At 35.1% G+C, this 26714-nt stretch overlaps 2 protein-coding genes across 6 annotated transcripts; one reads left to right on the top strand and one right to left on the bottom strand.

Moving 5' to 3' along the window:
• Window positions 1-23595, bottom strand: LOC115877100 (protein GUCD1). 5 transcript variants are annotated; one of them, XM_030893187.1, is made up of 6 exons: window positions 23483-23588; window positions 14479-14586; window positions 2234-2393; window positions 2050-2176; window positions 644-935; window positions 1-189 (listed from the first exon to the last, which is right to left on the bottom strand). In XM_030893187.1, exons 2-6 carry the CDS (start codon window positions 14531-14533, stop codon window positions 104-106), a joined length of 720 nt encoding a protein of 239 aa, XP_030749047.1. In that variant the 5' UTR covers window positions 14534-14586; window positions 23483-23588; the 3' UTR covers window positions 1-103. The 5 variants fall into 5 exon arrangements, with proteins under 5 accessions (XP_030749047.1, XP_030749048.1, XP_030749046.1 ...); XM_030893188.1 differs by lacking the exon at window positions 23483-23588 and adding an exon at window positions 15031-15210; XM_030893186.1 differs by lacking the exon at window positions 23483-23588 and adding an exon at window positions 15042-15210.
• On the top strand, window positions 18353-25335 carry LOC115877099 (transport and Golgi organization protein 2 homolog). Its single transcript, XM_030893185.1, has 5 exons — window positions 18353-18783; window positions 21071-21335; window positions 22070-22288; window positions 23475-23573; window positions 24853-25335. The coding sequence occupies exons 1-5, from the start codon at window positions 18645-18647 to the stop codon at window positions 24974-24976; spliced, it is 846 nt and encodes a 281-aa protein (XP_030749045.1). The 5' UTR covers window positions 18353-18644; the 3' UTR covers window positions 24977-25335.
• The last annotated feature ends 1379 nt before the right edge of the window (window positions 25336-26714 follow it).

Raw genomic sequence — 26714 nt, 5'->3', positions numbered from 1 at the left:
CAAGCAAAATAAATAAATATTTATTGTATCAGGGCGACAATAGATTTTTAAAGCTGATAGCTGAACATGTATTTTGGTGCTACAAATACAAAGATATATGTACTTATTTGTAGACAAAAATTATATCTTCATCTGTCCCATAGCTTTTCCTTGCTTGGTCGAAATGTAGCACTGGCATTATGCAAACATCTAAAAACACTTTTTATTTAAAAATACTTAGATTTTTATTTATTGATAGGTATATACACATATAATATTTATTTTTGTATCAATAATTCATCTTAGAATTGAAAAATCAAATGTTAAAGCCTTGAAATTTATTTTTTGTTTTCCCTTATGAGTTTCACCTAGTTTTTTTGTGTAAAACCCCATTAAGCGCGGTTCAGACGCAACGACTTACCGTACGACTTGCTTGCGTCGACAAAACGTTGTTGTCGACTATCTTTTGAATTTTTTTTATCAAAGTAAGACAAAAACTGTGCAACACAACGTATAAAAGGTCCATGAATGTAGAATTTACAACAAAAATAAAAGCATATAACCATTCAGAAGTTAGTATTTTGGAAAATAAAGTCATTCTACTCTACTCTGAAATGCGCGTTACCCAATTTTGTATTCATTAGTCATTAATAGATATACTTACGATCATTGAAGGTAGGGTTTCTATAGTAAACTTTTTGACTGTATATGTCGTATCCACACAACACGATGTAATGTCCTTGATAAGTTATAGGCCACGGTAAACATTTTCTTAGTTCGCTAGTAACTTTGTTAAATTTGCAAATATCACAGCACAGCAGCCTTGCATTCGTTAAAACTATCACAGGACCGTTTATCAGATGTTCTAATATTTCTCTTAGAGTCACTGATTTATTTTCAATATAAATGTTGTTTTTGGACGCTTCTTTAAATCGTTTGTTCACACGATATTCATCCTAAAATTAATTAAAATAATATACCTAGAATATAATTTTGTGGAGGGTAAACCAAAGATATCTAACACTGCATTTATAAAACACCATTTGTTTACAATCATACATACTCGAGCATTTTTATATAAATTAAAAAGAGATCGGTGCATAAATTTGACAACGCTGTTCAGTTACGTGTGCATTTATGTCTTTTCGGTCTACCAGTGGCGCGCTGTTTTTTTTTTATCAACAATCGTAAAAAGTAATTTTAATAATACATATGGGCGCGTTCAGGGACGGTCAGCGGCTGAGTGGCTGAGTAAGCGATTTCCCTAAACGGTCTCTTTTTACACACAAAAACAGTCAGCCCTGAGCAAAATACTCAGCGGTCGGTTAGCCGCTGTGTTCCCTGAACGCGCACAATGTAATGTAATACAATAGTTTTAATTTCAATAATTTTTTTTGGTAATAATATCCTACTTAAAACTTAAATTAGGTACAGCACTGTTAAAGCTAAAAAATACGTAAGGTCACTCACCGTCGAAATAACAATTTGGGACTAGAATAGTCCACCTAAATTTTGTTTTATAAAAAGAGTTCTTTTGCAAAAAAAGTAAAAATGGCCTTTAAAACTCGAAAGTTCGCAACACCGCACTGAACATAACTTGAAACAAACTTTTACTATTTATTGTAAAAACATTAGAAACTAAACAGTCTTCCTAAAGCAGCGTTGTCACAGTTACTTCCCTAATAAATTTTAATTTAATTTAATTAGAAAACTAAAAATAATTTCATATGTATCTTAATTAAAAAAAATCATCTATATGTATTTTAACTAAAATGATATCCCTACATATATATTTAGTACGCAGTTTTTATAGGTACCCCAAAAAAAATTAATAATAACATACTTCGTTTTCAAACACAAGCGGTAGATCTAAGGCAATCAGCAGAAATTTGTCATCATCGCTTTTTGTTGTAAACGATGTTTGATCAGAATAAAATGTAAATATATATTTTTGTTTCCTCTAAGTTGAATGTCTTTCAAAACAGTGATGTTTAAAGAAATAACTTTTTTATTTTGTAGCTTTCTTTTACTTTTTTCAAGAAAATAAATAAGTGTATCGGGTTTTCTTACCTTACTTAAAATATTATGGTAAAAACTATTTCCTCTATAACCTTCATGAACTCCAATTGTAATAGTACAGTATCTATGCTCAATATTGTATCTTTTCAACAAGTAACAAAGATCAATGGACCAAGTACTAGAAAAAAATCGTTTTTAACATAATTTATGATATTTTAATATTAAAAAAGAAAACCTTTTATTAAAACCTTCAATTTTACAAATTTTACTAATGTTCTTTATGAAATGGTCTCTATATTTATTCGATAACACCATTGCTATGCACGATATTCCACAATCCCAATTCGATTTTTGTTTATAATGGCATAATTGTATGAGATGTTTATTAGGAAGATCTGAAAAATAAGAAAGCATGTATAAATAGAAGAAAAAATAGAGATTTAATCAAGTTACTGGCTATAATAAAGTCAAATAAAGTCTACCCCATGTCTACCCACTGAACCAGGGAATATATACAATGACAGAAAATACAATTTAGGGTGTGCATTGAAATGACAGACACATGTCATGTAATTTACTATAGTTTTAGTTGGAGAGATCATACTTTCGGTTAAATCAAATAATTGTTTTTTAAGACTATATACCGGGTGCGTCTCAAAAGTGGCTCACCCCTATAACTTTTTTATTTTTTCAGATAAAACAATGAGATTTGGTATGTTAGAATATGACATAAATTGGGATTGATTGACGTATTCAATTGATTTCTGTCACTTCCGGTTTCACCGGAAATGACTACAACTTTTGATTTTTAAATGACACCCTCGGTATTGTTTTACTTTATTTGATAGAAAATGACACCCTGAATCGAATGACATATCATATGTCAACTTTTGACATTTTCGCATATGGTTTATTTGAAATTGTAACATGCGGTTCATAACGACAATTTGAATCGAAAGACCAAGTGTGTGGTATCAAATTATTCGTAAAAAATGCTTTTTCAAAATATGCTAATGAGCCACCCTCGTTTCATTTAAAAAAAATTGAGATATGATTAAAAATACGATTTGGGTATCTTTTAACCGGTCAGGACAAGACACTAAAAACCATTAGACGATCAAATCTATTTTTCCAAGGCTCCTTGATTAAAAATTAGTATTTTTAACACAGTCATGGCACTCTTTTTATTACTCTAAAATTTAGAATACTTTTGAGCGAATATGTCAAAAGTTGACATATGATATGTCATTCGATTCAGAGTGTCATTTTCAATCGAATAAAGTAAAAAAATACCGAGGGTGCCATTTAAAAATCAAAAGTTGTAGTCATTTCCGGTGAAACCGGAAGTGACAGAAATCAATTGAATATGTCAATCAATCCCAATTAATATCATATACTAACGTACCAAATCTCGTTTTTTTTATCTGAAAAAATAAAAAAGTTATCGGGGTTTGGTTTGGTTGGAGCCACTTTTGAGACGCACCCGGTATAGCTGTCATAGCTAGTTATAATTTAATAGGGGAAAGAGCAGTGTTAAATTGCAAATATCTGGAACAACTTTTAATGATGTAAAAAAGTGTCGACATATTCACCAGGGACGTGCATAATATGGGTCATCACTAGAATATTTAAAAAAAAATAAAAACATGTGCGCCACTGACTTTTTTTTTCTTGCCAGCAAAATTGTACTGTTAATGCCTATTAAAAGATGTGTCTTGATATTTTGTCGATTTCAATCTCCTTGACGAGATAAACGCACTTTTGTTAATCGTAATTAATAAAATTAATAAATTATTTATTTAATCTAATTTATTATTAAATTTTATTGAAATATTTATACCACTGATGTACAGTACTACCTACAGCAAATTTAAGAAAAAAAAATTATTGTATTTATAATAATAACAAAAGACTTATTTTTTAAAACTTTTAACATCCTGTAACCAAAGCTGTAACTTTAAAACTATGCATTTCCCCACCAGTGTTTATAGGAACTTTTTCTCATTACCTTTAAAATTTCATTCGAACCGCTTAAAGCACTTGGAAACTTAGAAGAAAATTATAATAAATCGAAAAAAGATGAAGACTCTAACCTCCTGTAGATATCAGAATACCCTGTAGAGTAGAATCGGACGCATGTTGATATAAAAAATAAATCTTATTTTTACGTGAGATGACACATGTTTTTTGCAACACCCTGTATACTTAGGGAAATGTCTGACACTAGAATTATTATTGACGTTTATATCTTTTGCCCTATTTACAAAAATGTATTTCATATATAAATCAACATTTGGTAATCTTTTCACTTAAATTTGTTATAAGATAAAATTATGTACTAATAAAATCGCTCTCACCTTTATTTAGTCTGATATTTCGTTTCATTTTTCTTTAAATATATGCAGAAACGTCTCGAGAAGAACAAGATCAAGCGTCAAAAAACATTTATATCGCAACCATTGTCCCCCTTTATTTTCTATCAACAAGATAAAGATCAAATTGTGTCGGTTATATTCATTGCAGAACTAGTAACTAACTCATCAACCTAAATTCTTTGAAATGATAACATAATCTAAACGACTGTAGTAGTCCAGGAGGCAGTGAATTTTTTTCGTACATATTTTCCCAGTGGGTGGATATATAAAGCCCTGTTCTCAGAACTGCGACTGTCGCCAGCGACACGACCAAAGAACGAATCAGATTTGTCCAAAATTCAAACAGCTGTCAATTTTAAATTTTGTACAGCTCCCATTGGTTGTTTGAAATGTCAAAACAATGTTTTTATTTTGTACAAATCTGATTAGTTCTTTTGTCGTGTCGCTGGCGACAGTCGCAGTTCTGAGACCGGGCCTTATATTCTGATGGTGGCATTAATTGACAATTTGTGAGTCTGGCTAAAATTTTCGGATAAAGGGTTCACAAGATAAAAAACTAAAAAATCCACTTATTTTCCCAGCCATAAATATTTGATAATCAATATAATGTATTAATTATTATTCTATTAATATATAATGTATTAATAAATATTTATTAAAGAGAATCGTTTAATTAATGGAAAAAACAGTCTGGCACCTCCCAAGTGGAGAAAAGTCAGTCTGACTGAAAATTTAAGGATGCAAAAATTTGACAGATTTTTGAAATCCGTAACCCTTATTTTCCCACGCTTAAAATTTAACGTATCATTTGATACAGTAGGTCTGTCCGTTCTATAGCTACGGGGTATCCGTGAGAGGGGAAACGATATTCTCTCTATGTTTTTCGTAAAAAATTAGACGACGCGTCTCATCAATAAAAATTCGACAAATTTGCAAGTAGCCAATAAAATGAGTGGGCGGAGCGATTTGCGGTGACGCACTCGTCAAGTCGACGTATAAAATATATTGTTGTTTATTTAAATGTTTTTTGTCCGCATTCCTTTCATAGACACAGATCCAGCAGACGTGCTGTACTATCATAAACTACAGTATGTCAGAAAAATGCACATTATTCATAAAAATTTTATGAAGAATGCATTTTTCTCAAAATGTCAATAATAAAAAAGTTTTTCCTCTTGTAAAAACAATCCGGGATACACATAATAGGAAAATAAGTACTGAAAACCTTCACTGCCTCTTGGACTATAACAATAGATATGCCCATATCAATAGCAGGGGAATAGGTGATAACAAAAAACGATAATAAAAAAATGATTTTAATTGTCTAAACGGTAAAAATATGAGGATATGAGTAAGATGCTTTGTAATATTTTTTAGTAGCGCTTTAGCCATGTTTTATCTTTTTTTTTACTTAGATAGGGTGTTTCAAGAATCAAGTGCCATCTTTCGTGGGGAGATTCGCAAAAATACTATTTCCTCTAGCGATTATAAAATGAGATTATTAGTTTGAGGGTGAAAGTTACTTTAACTATTACATAATTTGAGGTTAAAAGAGTTAATAGATTCACCAGGGACGTGCATATGGACTATCACTGGAATATTTTTCTAAAAAAAACGTGCGCCACTGAGTTTTATAGGCCGTTTAATGCCTACTAAAAGCTGTCTCTTGCAATCTCTTGATATTTTGTCGATTTCGAGTTCTTTAATGGAGATAAACGCAATTTTATTATTATTTTTTTAAAGTGATCATCTGGCCAAAGTGTTACATACAGTACGTCTGTCCGTTCTGTGGCTACGGGGTATCCGCGAGAGGGGAAACTATGTTATCTCGATGTTTTTCGTAAAAAATTAGACGACGCATCCCATCAATAAAAATTAGACAAATTTGCAAGTAGCCAATAAAATGAGTGGGCGGAGCGATTTGCGGTGACGTACTCGTCAAGTCGACGTATAAAATATTGTTACGGATTCCGTGGGTCCACTAATTTAAACTCACGATAAAATACTTAACGAATTTATTTTCTCACTTTATACACAATTACTAACTTATAACACACAACAAACTAACTATTCCTTCACCAAATTGTCCGATTTTCAATTTCACGCGGTATATTCAAATTTCAAAACTGTCTCAGTTGTCGATGGCTCCGGCTTATATACTCTATTGACTGCTTCTCGAAACTTCTCAATTCTCGGAAAGCGTACTTCTTCATACCAGACAATTCTATTGTCTGATTCCTTTACTTCTCGACTTGACTAAAAGATGGCGCCTGAAAAAGTCTTTTTAATTTCTGGCGGATACGTTGCGGTTGTGCAGGCAACCAGTAATACATTTTAATTTCTGGCGGATGCGCCATTTTTCTTGACATTGCCCCCTTCTCAAATTTGATCGTCCCGATCAAGGTTTCCCTGTCTGGTATCTCTTCAATCGATCCAGATGAACTACTTTCATCTTACTTCTAGGGCTGCGTTGAATCCGGTACACAACATCATTTATCCTCTTGATGACTGTATAAGGACCTTCCCATGCTGGAGTTAACTTTGGGGACCTCCCTTTCTTGCGCTGTGGGTTATATAACCATACCATATCGTCCTGTTGAAATCCCGTAGAATTAGCTCTGAGGTCGTAACGAGCTTTCATCCGGTCACTGGCTAGCGTAATCTTACTTCTCACGGCCTTATGAATTCCCAATAACCTTTCCTTCAGTTCATCCGCGTAGTCCTCTACGTTCGTGGTGCTGTCGTCTGGTGATCCGAACACCAAGTCACAAGGCAACCGTAATTCTCGACCAAATAAAATCTTCGATGGTGAAAGTCCGGTGGTGTTGTGAACTGCACTTCTATATGCCATTAGGAATAGTGGTATATGCTGATCCCAATCTCTTTGATGTTCATCCACCATTTTCGAGAGATGTTCTTCAATGGTCTTATTGAATCTCTCGACCATCCCATCAGACTGCGGATGTAAAGCTGTTGTCCTAGTCTTGTGAATACCAAGCAGATCACACATCTTCTGGAACAGTCTTGACTCGAAGTTCCTTCCTTGGTCAGTGTGAAGCTCTAAAGGAATTCCAAATCTACTGAAGACATTATTGACTAATACTTCAGCTACAGTCGATGCTTCTTGGTTTGGAATGGCAAAAACTTCTGGCCATTTACTGAAATAATCCATCGCCACTAAAACGTACTTGTTGCCCTTGTGCGTTTCAGGGAATGGGCCTGCAATGTCAACAGCGATTCTTTCGAATGGCAGTCCAACGTTATATTGTTTCATTTTTCCCCTAGATCGAGTGCTTGGTCCTTGGCTGGCTGCACAAATTTTACATTGTCGACACCATTTCTTGACATCTTCGCAATAATCCACCCAGTAAAAGCGATCTCTCAGCTTGCTCAAGGTCTTGTTTACCCCAAGATGGGCTCCAGTTTTACCACCGTGAATTTCTTCCAATACCTGGGTAACTTTCTTCCTTGGTACCAGTAACTGAGTTGTTACTGTGCTGCCATCCGCACTTTCCCATGTGCGCTTTAACAATCCATTCTCAATAACCAGTGAATTCCACTGAGCCCAGAGAGCTTTGAAAACGAGCCCTCTGTCCGCAATATCCTGCCACGGTGGTCTCTCGCCGTTACCTTCCTTGAGCCGTAGTATTGCTCCGATGTCTGGATCTTCCATTTGATCTTTCCTCAATTGTGTCGTCGTCCACTGTTCATCGGTTCCAAGTTTAAACTCCTTATCATGACAGTGCCTTCACGTTGTTCCGTTTTACAGCAGTGCTTACAATCGGTTTGACAGGGTCTTCTGGATAAACCGTCTGCGTTACCATGCATTTTTCCAGCACGATGTTGGATGGTAAAGTGATACTGTTGGAGCTTCTCGAGCCATCGTGCTATTTGACCTTCAGGTTGTTTCATCTCCATAAGCCACTTGAGAGCCGCATGATCTGTCCTAATTAAAAATTCTTGGCCGTACAGATATTTATGAAAATGATCAACTGCCTTCACAATTGCTAGCAGCTCCTTCCGGGTAACGCAGTAATTCCTTTCTGGTTTGGATAGAACTCGACTGTAATATTCTATCACTCGTTCTTCGCCATCTTGCACTTGTGATAGCACTGCACCTATGCCGATATTGCTGGCGTCGGTATCCAGGATATACCTCCCTTGTTGTTGCGGGTAGGCTAGAATAGGACTTGAACATAAAGCCGCCTTAAGTCTTCCAAAGGCTACATCACAATCGGTGTTCCATTCGTAGCCGACTTCATCACCTGTAAGTCTATGTAAGGGTGCAGCTATATTGGCAAATCCCTTGACAAATCTTCTGTAATAGGTGCATAAACCCAGAAAACTTCTAAGTTCATGTTTGTCGCGAGGTTTAGGCCAATCCTTAATTGCAGCGATTTTCTTCTGGTCGGTGTAAATTCCGTCTGCCGAAACTACATGACCCAAGAATTCCACTTGTCGCTGGAATAAGCTACACTTCTTCGGGTTCAAGTACAGGTGCGCATTCCTTATGCGGCCGAAGACTTCTTCTAAATTTCGCAAATGCTCCTCAAAAGTTCTTCCCATAACCAATACATCGTCGAGGTAAACCAAGCACGTTTTCCAAGTTAATCCTCTTAACACCACCTCCATGAGACGTTCGAAAGTGGCTGGAGCATTGCATAATCCAAACGGCATGACCTTGAATTGGTATAGTCCGTTTCCTGTAGAAAAAGCCGTCTTTTCTTTGTCTTCCTCGTCCAGACCAACTTGCCAGTATCCACTCTTTAAGTCGAGAGTGGAGAACCAGCACGAACCTGCCAGTGTGGTTAACGTGTCGTCTATACGTGGCAGTGGGTAGCTGTCCTTCTTAGTGACGTCATTGAGCTTCCGATAGTCCACGCAGAATCGTGTACTACCATCTTTCTTCGTCACCAAAACAACAGGAGATGACCATGGACTCGATGATTCTTCGATAACTCCATCTTCTAGCATCTTATCTACCATTGTCTCCATTTCTTGTTGTTTGGAAAGGGGCACCCTTCTAGGACGTTGTCGAATCGGCTGAGCATGACCAGTATTAATCCGGTGCTTCACAAAATCCGTTTTCCACTGTTATTTTTCTCAAAAATACCGCCATGCTTTCGCAGGAACTGCTTAGCCTTCTGTTTCTCCTCATATGTTAGGTGATCCCATGGCTGTTCTAGATGTTTTAGTGTTTCTTTGGATGCCATTTGTGTAACAGCTGACGACACTTCATCACATCGGGTGACACTTCTTACAGGTTCGCAGATGGCTATCTTGTCACCTTTTTGAATCTTGACACAATTCGGGAAAACATTCGCAATTCTGATCGGTATATTCTTGTCGGTGTTCACCAATGACTTTCCTACTAAGTACCTATCTTGTTTCTTGTCGCCACTTTTTACCAGTCCAACACAGCACCCAGCGATTTTCTCCACTTTACCGAATACGATCTTCTCGGTATTACCAGGTATCACCACAGTTTCCGCTGATCTTACATCCATTCTGCCTGGTCCCTCGTCTGGAGATAACATGAACTCTTCATATCCAATATTTAAGATATTTCTCTGGTGATCGAACGAAAATCCATGTTGACGAATCATATCCATGCCCAAGATGAAGTCATCTTCAATATCTGCCACTAAGACGCTATGCTGAAACTTCAAATTTCCTAACTTCAGTTCGACGATAGCCTTTCCCCGTGCAACGGCCATTTCCCCCGTAACTGTACGTAAACACACTCTTCTTCCCAGAGACATCAGCTTCAATCCTTGCACTGAGTTAGCCCGCACCAACGATACCATAGCGCCAGTATCCACAGTCATTCGAATTCCCTTTCCATTGACTTTCCCGTCGATCACCAAGCTGTCAGCGGTTGTTCCTAGACTCCTAATGGAAAAAATCCTGGGGGCTCTGTTCTCCCCAGTCAATACTCGCCCCTTAGTATTGACTGATTTTAGTTTTCCTGGTGCCTACGTTCTCTGGATGCTGAACGGGATCGCATGAACGCGGCAATCCCGTTTGATGTGGCCATTCCTGCCACATCTATAGCACCTTATGTCCTGGGATCTTCTCTGGTTCTCTGTCTGGTTATTGTTGATTCCCTTGTTTATTAGTAGCTCACATAGTTTGTCGAATTTTCTACACATCTCCTCCAAACCTCTGTGAGTGTTTTCGGGCTGTTCCTCGACCGCTACCGATCTTATCTTCGGTCTAGGGATGGCGCTAAAAGCAGCTTCGATTTCCAGCGCCCTGACCAGTGCTTCGCTGCTGGTAGAAAATCGGGATATTTGCAGCGCCCTCTCTAATTCGTTGTCCCTCAGTCCGCTGATAAAGCACTGAGCAGCGAGTTCCTCCCTAAATCCTTCCGGTGCTTCTGGATATGCCAGGTGTACCAGCCGACGTAAGTCTGCTTCAAATTCCTGCAGACTCTCTCCGGACCTCTGCAGGCGTGTCTTGATCTGGGCCTGGTAAAGTTGGCGTCGATGTTGGTCGCCATATCTTCTGTCCAGTGCAGCAACCAATGTTTCGTATTCCTGCTGTTGGGCTGCAGGAATAGTTTGTAGCAATTCCAGGGCAGGGCCACGCAGCGCGATGACGAGTGCCGCTGCTTTCTCCTGGTCAGTCCATCCATTGGCAGCAGCCGCTGCTTCAAACTGGCGGTGGTACATCGTCCAGGTGGTTTGTCCATCGTAGGTCGGGGCCTTGAGGTTCGCAGTTCCATGAACGCCAGGTGTCCTTACTTGTACCTTGGTCTTCTGTAGGTCCATCTCCAATTTTTCCATTTTCTGCTGAAGGCGTTCCTCCAGATCTTCTACAACTTCTTGGAAATGGTTCTCCTGTCGTTTTTCCAGGTCTTCAAAATTCTTCTGTAGTCGAAATTCCTGATTTTCCAAAGTTTTCTTAAGACGGTCCTGATCTTCAAATTTTTCTTTCTGGCGACGCACTTCTAAATCTTCAACAATTTTCTCCAACCGTTCTTGTCTAATTCCTTGATTTTCTAAAATTTTCTGAATACGGTCCTGTTCTTCTTGTCTTTCTTTTTTGACGTCGCTCCTCCAAACGAATTTCCAAATTACCCAGTATTTTCTCAAGCCGGTCCTGTTCTTCTTGTTTCTCTTGTTGTCGTTGAACTTTCAAATCTTCGAAAAATTTTCTCAAGCCGGTCCTGTTCTTGTTGACGTCGTAGTTTTTCCTCTTCCTTTTTCTCTTTCTAATCGGGCTCGCTCTTCTTCTCGTTCTTTACGGAGTCTTTCTTGTTCTTCTGCTTTCTCTTTTCTAGTCGGGCTCGCTCTTCTTCTCGTTCTTTACGGAGTCTTTCTTGATCTTCTGCTTTTCTTTTCGCAGCCTCTCTTGTTCTTCTGCCTTTTCTCTTCTCATATTCTCCATAAAATCGCCTAATAGTTTGCTTACTTCCTCCATTTTCTTCGCTTGTTCCCTTGTACCAACCATAAAAATACTCTAATCCGGTCTAAAAATCCTCCAATCCACTTAATTTCTTCTTAAAATCCTCTTGAATCGCACTTCCGACACCAATTGTTACGGATTCCGTGGGTCCACTAATTTAAACTCACGATAAAATACTTAACGAATTTATTTTCTCACTTTATACACAATTACTAACTTATAACACACAACAAACTAACTATTCCTTCACCAAATTGTCCGATTTTCAATTTCACGCGGTATATTCAAATTTCAAAAACTGTCTCAGTTGTCGATGGCTCCGGCTTATATACTCTATTGACTGCTTCTCGAAACTTCTCCAATTCTCGGAAAGCGTACTTCTTCATACCAGACAATTCTATTGTCTGATTCCCTTACTTCTCGACTTGACTAAAAGATGGCGCCTGAAAAAGTCTTTTAATTTCTGGCGGATACGTTGCGGTTGTGCAGGCAACCAGTAATACATTTTTAATTTCTGGCGGATGCGCCATTTTTCTTGACAATATATTGCTGTTTATTTAAATGTTTTTTGTCCGCATTCCTTTCATAGACACAGATCCAGCAGACGAACTGTAAGTACTCATTGATTCCTTATCAAAAAATACGGAAAAAAGTTCATATAAACATGGGTGCGCAAATGCATAGTTTTAAAGATGCCTACAGGGTGTTAAAACTTTTAAAACATAGAATTTTTCTAATTGTCTTAAATACCATTATTTCTTTTGCTGTATGCAGCACTGTACAGGGTGGTCGGAATTGGTCTGTTTTAACAGAGAAAACCTATTTCCTGACTAGATAGAGCAAAACCGACATAGATGTCATGGGCTCGATTTCTGAGACACGTTTAATGGCATAAACCGCCTGTTGATATTTTCACTGCCAACTGAGATACGGGGTCTTTTTGCATTTTTTACCATTTTGAAAATTGCCCATAACTTTTTTATTTCGCGGAATATTAAAATTCTGTAAAGACGTTCTTAAGGCACTTTTTTAAGCACAATCCAGTGGCGTAGTGAGTTTTTTTCTATGCTTGGCTATGAACTTAAAAAAATGCTGGCATTTAACCATTTCAAACGATATAAAGTTATGGGTACCTATTTCTAAGAATGAGAGAAATATTAGATTTTTCATCTTTGTATCGAAGTGTGCCTTGATTTTGTGTTGACCTAGTTGTGTAATTATTTTTTATCGCAATTTGATATTCTATATTTATTATTTATCTGCATAATTAAAGACTTTTGAAAAGGTAAATTAACAATCTATATAAGTTTTAGTAATTACAATTGAAATCGATACAATAAACGAATAACAAAGCTAAAAAACGTATCTTTTGAGTGACGAATATAGTTTTCTAAAAAAGTCATCTAAGATGTTCAAACTGAGCACCTCCTTGTTGAATACATAATAAACATATTTTGCTCACAGAGTTACAGCGATTTATTAGGCGATTTGGTATAATAAGTCCAAAAGCTTGCCTAGTAGCCTTCTGCAATTCTTCTCTCGTCCAATGGGTTCTTCCCTTATATATAAGGTCTTTTTAATTTCCCGCATAAAAAAGCCAAAAGAAGTTAAATCACAGGACCTAGCAGACCAAGATATGGGGCCCCTTGTTCCAATCCGACTCTCTCTAAATTCTCCATTTAATGGCATTTTAATTGTAATTGGCAAAACTAATATAGAATGTTGATTTTATATTTTGCTCTATCTAGTCAGGAAATAGGTTTTCTCTGTTAAAACAGACCAATTTCGACCACCCTGTATATCAGTTAGAGTTATAAAATTTAATAATAAATTAAATTAAATAAATAAGTAATATTTTTTTTAATTTTAATTATATTGATTGAAATTAATAAAATTGCGTTTATCTCAATCGACAAAAATACAGCGACAATTTTTATTCGGCGTTAAATGGCCTGCATGGGCCTACACAACTGTGCTAACAAGAGAAAAAAGTCAGTGGCGCACAATTTTTTTTAAAAAATTATCCAGTGACAACCCATGTGACAACCCAATCTACCTACACTTTTTATCATTCAAATATGTACAACTTATAGTAACTTTTACCCTCAAAATTTCATTCGAATCGCTAAAGACACTAGGAAGAAAATTATAATAAATCTAAAAAATGTGAGCCTTTAACCCCCTGTCGCTATAAAACTAAGCAGAATCGGCCCTATAAAAAATAAATCTTATTTTTAGGCGAGGAACCTACCAACGAAAGATGCGTAACATGTTTCTGAAGCACCCTGTACTATATTCATTAAAAATGAAATGTATAAACAACTAAGTACATTTAATTCAGTGCCTATATTTACTCTAAGTACAGTACTCCCCCCTAACTAACCTTAGGTAAATATTTATAATAGTTTATCAATAAATACCTATTAAACTATATCTTTCTGTACCTAAGGTACCTACATAAAAATTGTACCCTAATAAATGATCTAATATCACAGATAACACATATGTGTTATCTGTGCTAATATATGTGATAATTGGAAATATTTTAATCTTAAGATATCACATCTTAAATAAGAACTTAAATAGAACTAAAGTTTTAATAAGATTGACTTGTATATCCTTGTATATAAACAATGAAAGCTTTTGTTTGTATATTCCTAATAATATCAAAGATGAGACTTTTGCTGGTACTTACCCTTAGAACTTAATGATTTATCTATAACAGGACTGTCTTGGCCTTCCATATTCATGCACTAAATACCATATGAAACTTACTTATTGCAATAACAAAATACGTAGTACTCTAAATAAACATTTATATGGAATAAATATCAAGTACAAATAGTTTAAAAGTTCAATTTAAACAACCTTCCTATAGCGACTATATACAATTATTAACTGACCAGTCATTAAAACTGAGACGTTTAATTCATAAAATATAAAAAATCGTTGTACTGGTAGTTTGTTAAACTCTGAAACATGTTAACCGTGAAAATACCAAGCTGTCAAGGTTAGTATTTAAACTGAAACATAAACAAAAAAAACGATGGTAGAAAACCTTGTTTATATAAGCTATATTTAAAAAAGGAATCAATTTGATGCTATTGCCTTAAAAATCTTATTTTAAAATTATATATTTCAGTCTGATAGCCTGCATCAGGAAGGTACATAAAAAGAATAATAATATTGTTTATTAATAATTCATACAGTATTATGAATAGATATGAATGAACAGAAAGGTATGTACCCATTATGTACCTAATTTAGGAAGAAATTATAACATTATTTGTTGACAGATATAGGTATATGAATATCTATGAAAAAAGAACTTAAAAACAATAAATATTAAGCTTAAAATCACTTGATAAACAATAAATAATAAATATTGCTTATAAAATAAGCGCAAATCACAGGCGCAAATCAAGCTGGATGTGTCAAATTATTAGAGTTGTGTAGTTCACGACCAAACTACGTAGTTCAAAAGGTGGTCTTACGTATGTGAACTAAAAGATTCCATCAGTTGGATCGAGAAGACACGGTTATTTGAACTAAATTAAAAATAAGGGTAAAAATAAGAATGAGAAGAAAATAGGTAGGGACTGGTTGAACTGTTGAATTGTAACGTAAAAGAATAAACTACTTCCCCTAGGAGATGCAAGACCTTGTTGGTGCAGAAGCTCCTAGTCAGGTGCTGGGGGAAATCCCCCTAGCGCCTGGCTTGGTCTAACAAGCATCTCACTCATCGTCTTGTCCCTGGCTGTAGTGTCGTGGCCAGGAAATTGCACCAAGATATATAACGATGCCGGACGGGGCTACCCCTGTCCGTTATACCACATACCAGAGGCACCCTCTACTGACTGTGGTCATGTCTCGCGGGTAGAGGGTGTGGGAGGTCTTGGCTTAACCGCCTTGACCAAGAGGAGACAACCTCACCAAAAACCTAAATCCTATACGATGGACGGACCAGGTCAAAGGGATGCGTGGCTAGATAGAGGACTAGCCATTACTGGCCTCAACCTTGGGGCATTATTTACCCCTTACTTCTACATGCGGGGCTCTGTAGAAGTGGACCGACTATCCCTAGCGACTCGTGGGAACACTATGAGATCTAGCATTAAAAACACCACCGGTGAAGCTGTGGGGAAGCCCCTAGCGACACTGGGAACATTACAAATGAACGTTCCAAGGGACCAAATCCAAAGGAAATTACAAGAGGGGCGGCTGACACTTGCTTGGGATCATCCTCCACAAGTGGCACACAAGCTACCACTTTCTCCAGCAAGGGTCGGGAGCCTACCTCTAGACCCAATAAGCGACACAAGCTACCGTTTCGTCTACCCGGCCTGGGTCAACCAGGCGGGCTAGACGATCCTCTGAGAGTAGGTCTTAGCGGAGCAGAAGCACGGAGATACCTCCGACTGCTCCACGAAGAACTTACTCCAGAGGGAGCAAAAGCGAAAACACTCCTCTGAAAAGGAGAGAGTAAAGAAACCAAGAAACAACCTGACTCATCTCCATCAAAGGGCAAGAGAGGGAGCGAGAACCTCTCACCTCTCCTCCCGCAGGGAGAGAAAAAAGCCAGGATGGAAAGCCTTCCAACACCGGGAGGCAAGCAGGGACGTATCACCAGCTTTGCCGCTATTGCTGGACAAGTGAAAATGGCGGTGCTGCCAAAGGATTTCCCAGAGGTTGCTCTGACCACCGACCAGCAAACGTCTCTAGAAGAGGCTACACTCGACGAAGTAGTGGCGATCGGATCGCAACACAACGATCTACAAAATGTGGGTGAGCTGCGTTTTGCGGGGATACACTTTCGGGTGGCCTGATCCGCATAGATTGTGTATCTCAAGAATCGACGAATTGGTTGGTGGAAATCGCACCTAAGCTTAGAAATTGGCCTGTGAAGGGAGAAAACATCCCTAAAGGGACGGCCATCACGGTCTTTCTGCCGAGGAGCAAGGGGAAAGGCACCACCTACCTGCTGAGCCTTATCCAGGGTCAGAACTTCAATGTAAGGACATCGAGTTGGCGAGTCATCAACTCGAGGGAGGAGGGTCATGGCCAGGTCCTCACAATAGGAATTGACCTCAAATTCAAGGAGGCAATAGAGAAAGAGGGACATATCCTCTATTATAGATACGGGACAACACCGTATCAGGTCTAAGGAGAGACCAAGTTAAAGAGGTGGAGAAAATGGAGACAGATCCTCCAGCCTCCACCTCACGGGTTCCTCAGCCGGAGGCAAGCTCCTCGACTGTGAAGGGCGGCACGGAGGGCCAAACTCCAACCGTGGAAGGGTGTGTACCCTCGGAGAAAGAACTGTTGTCAGAGGAGGATGCGAAATACCCTGTCACCTCTATAGCAGGGGTACGATGGGTTATAGACTGTGTGATGACTCGAGGAAGGGGGGCACAATAGATCTTTAAGGTTGCAGTGATTAACCCCTCCTCTTACTCATTCTACATTCTACATATACTAAACTACAAAACAAGAAATGTTAAAGCCCTGAGACTGTATTATAAGTTATAACTCAAGAAAGGGGGACACAATAGATCTATAAGGTCGCAGTTATGATTTTCCTCCCTCCCATACGATTTACAAACTGTTCATTCCCCGTGCGAAATGAAGAGCAAGGGTCTGGTACCTTTTAGGTACATCAAAACTTTAAAATTTTCTATACAGAATTGAGAAGAGGAACACTAATGACATTTTCTAATAAAAAAAGTGCGGATCGTCCATAAATAACACGAATAACACCAAAAACAAACCCCCCAAAAAGAATGTTGTAACCAATGCAATCAAAACTCAGTTACGGCAGACGTTTTTACCATTGTGATCCTCTTCTCAACCTTCAACACAGATCAAAATATAATATCTATTCTTATGAACTTAATATCGCTACCCTTATTTTTCAAAATTAATAAGAAAGTATAAATAAAACAAAATCCGGATTTTCAACATTTCATTGTTACCGCCAGCGATACAAGGCGATATGCGCAGACGCGAGCAAAAGACAAATAAACTAATTCTATGTCTTCTTTGTCACTCTTATTAAACTTAATAGAGAAAATAATACAACCAGTAAAACACATTCTCTCTCATCTGTCATAATTATCGCATACATTGACAACTTATCGTAAATTTAACCTAAAAATAATAATTTTAAGTATCAATAGCATATCAATAGTGAAGTGATCTCAAATTTAGCCGACGATCCGTACTTAAAACGTTATCAAATTTACATCAATAACTTCAAGATTGCCGATATACCTAAAAGGTACCAGAGCCGAAGAGCGAAAACTACAACTTATTGAACTAAACTTAACAAAACGAACTAAATTGCTTTGTTGAACGAGATCGAAACATCGGTTAAGTCAAGGTTAAGTGAACTAAACTTCCCAGCTCTATCACTTCTTTGTCAAAATATTATCAGCTGCTGAAAAGTCATCCTGACGTTTCCGATCAGCTGTTTACAAAAATCATTTTCCAAAATAAAACAACACCGAACTACATTTTTCTCTGTTTAACTTACGCTTGATATCATTGTATCTTTCTTTAATAAAGAAACCTTTATTAGTAAATAGATGGATATCTCAAGGAAATCTCTTAAAATAAATTAGAAGATAAAATTCAAACTTATAATTCTTACTTTAAATAAATATAAGTAGTATAAAGTGTAGTGCTAAACCAAATTGTTTTTAATTAGTTTGTGGTGCTTCAAAGGTGAACTTTAGACGTATTGTCTCCTTGAATTAATGTGAAAATTTTAATCATCAGTTCAATCACCCTGCTACAAGTGCGATCAAAAAAATTAAAATTAAAAATATATCGACTGGATAGTGCTTCATTTAAGTATTCGACATGTGTATCTTGTTTGTTCATACAAATCCTGAGCCGGAGGATAATGAATATAGACTTATAGTGGCCACAAATAGAGATGAGTACTACAAAAGGCCTGCAAAACCTGCATTTAGATGTCCAGATACTGATATTATTGCTGGTAAGAGATAAAAATAAAACTTTAATAGGGACAATTTTATCGTTTACCACGTCAACAACTTATTTCACAATTAATTTCATACTTCAATATTAATAAATATGTTGTTTCTATTTTATGACATCAAAATAAAGTATCTACAATATACAGGGTGGCACCTCTCAAACGAGGCTCCATGAAAAACTGTAGTTTGTATTAAAATGAAATGAGTTCTACAGGGGTCCCCAAAAAAGTTACGCATCAAATTTGTATTTTTTTAATGGAACACCCTATATCAGCTTATTGATTTTTGGATTCTAAAATTTTAACGAAGCATATAAACAAAATATATGACTAAAATGTAAGGTTTTTGAGATATTTAACATTTTCTAAGAATAAACTTTAAATTTCAATAAAAACAACCTAAATTATTGTGATTTACCCTGTATAGCCTGATATTTAGTTAATACAATCCTTTGCATTGTAATACAAGTATGTAATACGATCAAAAAATTAAACTTTGTCCAGAAAAGTTATACAGGGTGAGACAATATTAATATTGAAGATTGGTCATATTTAAAAGCAAGTTACTCTTTTATTTTAACTTGAACACCCTGTATATTATTCCGATATTCAACCGGGTAAATTCCAATTTAGCAGAGATGTACATGATACCCCATAAAAAGTATCTCAAATACAAGTTTTAGGACAAGATATCAAAGGCCTTGTCCTAAAACTTGAAAAAAGAATGAAATGGATGCTTTTCTTTAATCCATTCATTAATACTAGACAGAATAATAAAAATGTTGTAATTTTTAAAATGTTTATTTTGTTCTATTTTAGGTTTAATGTTAATAAAAAAAACTTAAATACATAAAATACATTCATTGTACCTACTAAAGATATTATATTTATTGATCTGGCGACACTGCTTTAGTCCATATTGTGATTGAATGTCATAAAGTAAAAAATTGGCGCCGAGAGGCACGTATAGCCGCCCATACTAAAATATGTTAATAAAAAGTTGGTAGGCAGTTCTTTTTTAGTTTCAAAGAAAAGGAATTTTTTCAATTTTTTTTTATCTCAAAAACTGCGACTTTGACTGATTTTGATGTTATTACAAATTTTGTTGCAAATATTATTCCTAATCTTAAATTGAAAACCGCGTTTCGCTAGCTACTGTAATTTTGGAGTTACGATTTTTTAAAATTTTTAACCCCCTCCCATACCCCCTTACCAACCCCCCACCCCCACCAAAAACTAATGGCCAGATTCTCGGGTGCCACAGTATTTTTGTGCCAAATTTGGTTAAAATCGGTTTAGCGGTTATTGAGTTATCGTGTTACAGACGGACAGACAGACAGACACCATGAAAATATTTTGTATTTAGGTCATTTATGATCCAAATAACTCATTTTGAGTGAAATTAAAAAAACTTTTTTTTTGTCGATCTTAATAGCCTACCATACCTGTAGGTTAGGGTTCCCAACCGTCCCGGTTTGACCGGGATTAACCAGGAATCAGAAAGTTTGTCCCGGCGAAAATTTTGCCTTGGCCGTGACCAGAAAATCACATTTACATATAATATATTTGAATTTTTAATATTTAATGTTTTGTTTCAATTATTTAAAAACTTAAAAATAATTGTCCCGGAATCGCCGATGCTCAAGTTGGGAACCCTACTGTAGGTATGGTCGGCTAAAAATATTAAAATAATAATTACTACTAATAATAAATAATGTACTAAAAAAATGTAACTAAATACAAGATACATCTTGTATCTTGTATTTAGATCTATGATTTAGATGCACTTTTTTTCATCAATTACAATTTAATCAAATTAAAAAAAGTATTTCAAATACAAGATGAAAACACGTATTTTGTATCTTATATCTGTATTTCAAATACTTGTATCTGAAATAAGTCACATCTCTGCAATTTATGTGGTTTTATTGAAATTTAAAATTTACCCAACCTTAAATTTTACTCATATGCTTCATTAATAAAACTCACCTTTATTTATTGCTAGAATCTGAAAATCAATTAATATATAGGGTGTTCCCCTACAAAAAACACAACTTTAGTGTGTAACTTTTTTGGAGACACCCTGTAGAACTCTATATATTTTTATAAAATACTTTCAATTATACTACATATGCTCCAAAAATTTCATTTCAATACAAACTATCGTTCTCCTTGAAGCTTCGCTTAAAAGGGGCCACCCTGTAGTTAGTAACTACTAGTTATATACCAGTTTATGTGCCCTAAAAATTTACACGATAGGTTTCAAGTGAGGGCTGTTATTTTGTAGGTAGGGATATGGAACCTGGTCGAGAAGGTGGTACTTGGCTAGGTTTTAAAAGTAAAATACACCATGAAAATGGGAAACCAACTAAGCACTGTTTTTCATGTTTAACTAATATTTCCAATGGTCCAAAAATCGAAAATGCAACTGGTAGAGGAATGTTAGTAATTGATTACTTAGATGGAAACCTAGATTATCCAGAATATACCAAAAATCTAAGAAATAACGGTTTGGAGTACAACGGTTATAACTTAATAGGCGTAGAATTAAGGTAAGCCTTTAATGTCCTAAAATTATTATAAAATAGTATTGTTTTGGTCTCATATAACTTATCTTAGTCTGTATTAATCTTTAGTTCACAAAGAAAAAATAATATATTTTGTCTGTATATTTCTATTGTGTAGTTATCTTTTGTTAAACAGAAATTTTGCAGTTTCATTTGTTGTTTTTCAAAAAATTCACAACTCATTCTTATAGACGCATAAAAATAGTGACATTGCTGTTATTGTCATTACGTCTATAGCAAGTCTATAGTCTGTCCAATGAGCCAGGGAAGATTTCGACAGACGACATCCAAAAAATGACAGAAAATACAATATATGTGTGAATTAAAATGACAGACAAAACTGTCACTATCATGAATCTTCTGGTTGGAGAGATTTGCATAGACAGTAAATCAATGACTAAATACAAGGACCAATATCACCACAACAAAGTATTAAAAACGGTAAAACTGTCCCCAGGTCTCTGATCCTTTGTATGGCACCAAAAAAATGGCGTCTTATAATGTAACATCGCAGATTTTGCCCCACCCCGTATATTTGCATTATGCGTTCTTGTATTCTTTAGTTATTGCGATAAACAACATAATCACTCTTGTTTAAGGAATATACAGTATAATCTATAATATAATATCAAAATAAAAAAAAACATGCTTAATGATTGTGTTACTTTCATTTAATATTTTCATTGTTTTTAAAAATTTCTCCACAAAATGTTTTTTAGTAAAGATGGTAAAACAGAAATCTACCATCATAGTAATTATCCTCAAATCGATTCCGTTTATGTTGGTAAACATACGTTAGGATTTGGCAACAGCGCTGTCTCAAGCCCATACATGAAAGTCTTACAGGGAAGGGAAAATTTTCAAGATATAATTGAAAAAAGACTTGAAAAAGAACAGCTCGTAGAGGCTCTTGTAGAATTGTTGAAGGATAAAACCAAGTAAGTAAAAAATAAATAAATATTTTATATTTAAGGCTAAGACCACACGTAACGTTTTACCTGACAGTCTTGCCTGTTTAGGCTAAACGTGCCAAGTAAAACTATAAACTTTGTGTGTAGACGAAAAAAAGGTCGAAAAAAATTTGAACACAATTGAGACAGAAAACCTTTGAATACAAAGATTAAGGAAAGAGTATAATGCTATCAATGTATTCATGCATGGTAGACCGATGTAGGGGCCCTAGTGTAGGGATCATTGACAGTTCTGTTTGACGATTTATTTGACACATTTGAATTTGATTTGAAATGTTGTGGATCAAATCTTTTACTGAGCTTATTTTATGTTATTTATTATTTATTCTACAATTGGTAGTTATTCAGAGGTAGTAAATCTAAAAGGAAATTGTGGCAGAACTTAAATTAACAGTGGCACTATTGCGATTTATTGAAAAAGACTGTAAAATGGTTGTGTAGCGTGCGGTAGATCTCGGTCAAAAATCGAGAAAAATAACTTTTCACTTGTATATAATATACATACGTGTAGTAAACCGATCATTTATGAAATTCTCTTAAAATTAACTAATCATATATTTTTTCTGCATTTTTGCTTTTATTTATTACTTGTCAGAGATTAGATGTCAAAGAATTTAGATACGTCAATTTGACTTACCTGCTTCAGTAGCGTATCGGATGTTCATGGTTATAAATAATTATTATAACTTATCTATTTTTATTAGAATTATATATTTTTATAACAATTTTATTAACTACCAACATTTATTGACAACGTAAAATAAAACAACAAATTATTACGTCTAGCTTGCATCATATTTTTACACGTTTTGGATAAAATTAGAACGGCACTGATAAACCGGAATTTAAGTCGGCCATTTTTGAGCCCCATCGCGCTCTACACAAATTTTTTGATATGCTCCTTCCTTAACATTTCTATTCAAAGTATTACAACAAAAATTTGAACAAAGTTCCTTGTTCAGTATCGTAAGTTTTAATAAGTTCAAGTTACTTTTTTAAGGACCTAGTTTTGCAAATAATTTAAAAACGGCTTAGCTGAATGGTTTCAAAGTTGTACGTGCTAGTTTTTAATTCGTCTTACCTAACAGGTAAAACGTTACGTGTAGAAGAGGCTTTAATGTGGAATTGTTCAGAATATAAGATGTTTTTTTAGATATTTACCTGATAAGGAATTGGAGAGAAGAGCACCCAAAGCTTTAGATGTATTATCTTCAATATATGTCGATTTTTCTAGAGGTGGATATGGGACCAGGTAATCAGAAAAGACGTATATGGAGGTTAAAACCACAGTCTAATCGTTAAGCAGCCCGTCGATTTCGCTAATTTTTGAGTTTCCTTCATTGGAGCTCAGAATTCGACTTGTTACATCAGATAAGAGCAAATATCTAAATATAGGAAAATTAATAAAAGTTGGACGCCATCAAAATACCGTATGATCGAAAAAAACGACGTCAAATGCGGTTGCAGAATAACAATCGATAATTTTGGCGAGGTTAATCTCTAGATGTTACTTACAAAAAATTGACATAAAACTTGTTATTCCTCAGCCGTCTTTGACGTGTTTTTTTTCGATTATAATGGTGCGTTTAGACTTGAGCACGCACGCACTGATCCTTCGCGAATGCTCAAGTGTAAATGGCTGTTCGCGAACGCTCACTCTGAATCTGTCTGTGCGCGAGCAGCTGCGAAGATGAGCCGTCTGGTGTCGGTTTTTGGTCCGTGCTCAAAGGGATTTTATGTATGCGCGAACGCTCAGTTTGCACCGGCAATTTGTTTTGTCGGCGTTCGTGCGTGCGTGTGTGATTTTTTTCATTTTCTTTATTAAAATTATGGAGTGGATCAATGAATCTTCGATATTATTAATTGAAGAATATGAAAAGTTGCCTATATTATGGGATGTTAAACATTCTTCGTATTGTTAAAAAACCAAAAAAAAACACATGACAAGACCTTGTAAATAAAATTAATACGGAATATATCGATATTAATGAAACTGCTATTCTAAAATTTGTATCTTTTGTTCGTATTTTTTGGTGTTATGAAATTTTGTAAATATTCAAAGTCGGGCCTGGTCATTCTTGTAAAGTTTTTGAACTGATCATAGCCCTCCTCAGACACTAAGTTTTTGCAGTAAATTATATCGATTTCTAAAAATTTTGGTTTGCCACCAGCGACGATGTTTTCGATTTTCTTCTTTTTAATAATTAAGCTGTGCATAACAATGACTGCAGCCCCGACTATTTCTTGGTCGTCCATTATTTTCGCCAACACAACTCTGCTGTGCGCGCATAAGTGGATCACTTCATTCGTCGAAAAATAAGTTTTCAATTTGAACGGAGCCGAGAGCGCGAACGAATGCCGTGCGCGCACGCTCAGCTCGTGCGTACTCAAGTCTAAACGCACCTTAAGGTATTACGAGTTTTACGCCTACTGTAGTATAAACAAAGTTTAGAGAATATTTTTAATTCTGTAAACTTTGGTATAACATAGCTTTTTTGTAGCTCTAATATAGTATTATATTTTTTTTTCAGAACGCATACCATTATATTGATCGACAAAGACTGGAATTTAGAATTTAAAGAACTCACTTTGGAGGAACCTATCGATACGAAAAATTTAAAATGGCTTACTACGACTATAAAGAGTTCATTATGAAAGTATTAAAATGTTATATATCGATTTTTTTCAGGGTTTAAACATATTCAAATATTCAATTAATTGAGTTATTTCAAGTTATTCGGTTCATATTTTAAATTTCAATTTGTTTTGATCTTTGAACAAAGAGATTAAGGAAGGAGCATATGAAAAAACTTAGGTCGAGCGCGATGGGGACCAAAAATGGCCGACTTAAATGCCGGTTTATCAGTGTCGTTCTAATTTTATTCAAAACGTGTAAAAATATGATGTAGGGTAGATTCAATAATTTGTTGTTTTATTTGACGTTGGCAATAAATGTTAGTAGTTTTAAATTTTTATAAAAATATTAAATTCTAATAAAAATAGATAAGTTATAATAATTATTTATTAACACCAACATCCCATACGCTACTGAAGCATGTAAGTCAAATTGACGTATCTAAATTCTTTGACATCTAATTTTTGACACGTAGTAAATAAAAGCAAAAATACAAGAAAGATATATAATTAGTTAATTTTAAACGAATTTCATAATGATCGATATACAGGGTTGTTCACCACATACGACACGGAGTATTGTAGCTAAACGATTATATTTTTACAAATTGTAAGTTTTGGGTTCGATGAAGGACTATTAGAGGTACAATTTAAAAATAATTTTACAAGATACAGAGTGTCCCAAATAAGTAAAAAATATCAAAGTTGTATTTTTTTAAACGGAACACCCTGTATATTATTACATTTTTAGTTTCTACGATTAAAATAAAGGTAAATTTGATTAATGTTTATTACAGTTAAACCTTACCGTTTTTGAAATATTTTCAATTTTGTGAAATTGCAGTAAAAATTTTAAGGCTTCATTTCTCCAAGGGTATCAAAGTTTTTAATACTAAATATTTACTGAAGTTTATTTATTGATCAGTTATTCTGTTACAATAATAAAAATAATACTACCTTATACAGAGTGTATAAAAATTTATTTTAAATAATTTCTAGCTTTAAACGCCAATAACTTCTTTAATTTAAATGGAACGCCCTGTATATTTTAGGAGAATCAGATGCACAATTTAATTCTCTATCAAATTGTATTATACCATTTTTTACCTATCCCTTCAAGTTTTCGTAGAAAATGCATTTTCTTATTATTTAGACCTCATTTATCAATATACCCATGGAATATTGGCATTTTAGATTGTTTTTATAGCAACAAATGTACAAAATCCACAGGCTAGTAATATTATCGATTTTAACAAAACGATAATATTACTAGCCCATTTGTATGCAAAAAGAAAACTATTTAAATCTTTATAAAAGTGTATACCATTAATTAAATATAACACCATTATTTCAGCCCATATAATAATTAATTTCATACTTAATTGTGTTCGTTAATAAATTATTCTAAATAAATGTGGATTTGAGTCAGAAATCAATATAATAATAAGTTATCAAAATGAACGTCTCTGTTGTTATAAATAAACATTTATTAAAAAATGAAATATCATTTTTAAGGTGTTCCTTTTTACCACACTGTCTAATACACATACAAAACTCAGTTTTTTAGTATTTGGGGCAATTATTATTAATCAACGCGTACCCATACTGGAATCATATTAATTGGTCCTCTTTAACAAATATTTAAACAGTTTTTTTTTATTTTTTAATGAAATAAACGAATTATATCGACAATATTAGTATCTGTACTCTTCAAAAATTTGGTACATCTTTAAGAATAATCTAAAATGTCAATATTCCA

The sequence above is a fragment of the Sitophilus oryzae genome, unplaced genomic scaffold (assembly GCF_002938485.1).
Source record: "Sitophilus oryzae breed Bouriz unplaced genomic scaffold, Soryzae_2.0 scaffold_1442_pilon_pilon, whole genome shotgun sequence".
Lineage (NCBI taxonomy): Eukaryota > Metazoa > Arthropoda > Insecta > Coleoptera > Curculionidae > Sitophilus > Sitophilus oryzae.
The sequence above is the reverse complement of the archived record's forward strand: the minus strand, read 5'-3'. Positions and strand labels throughout refer to the sequence as shown.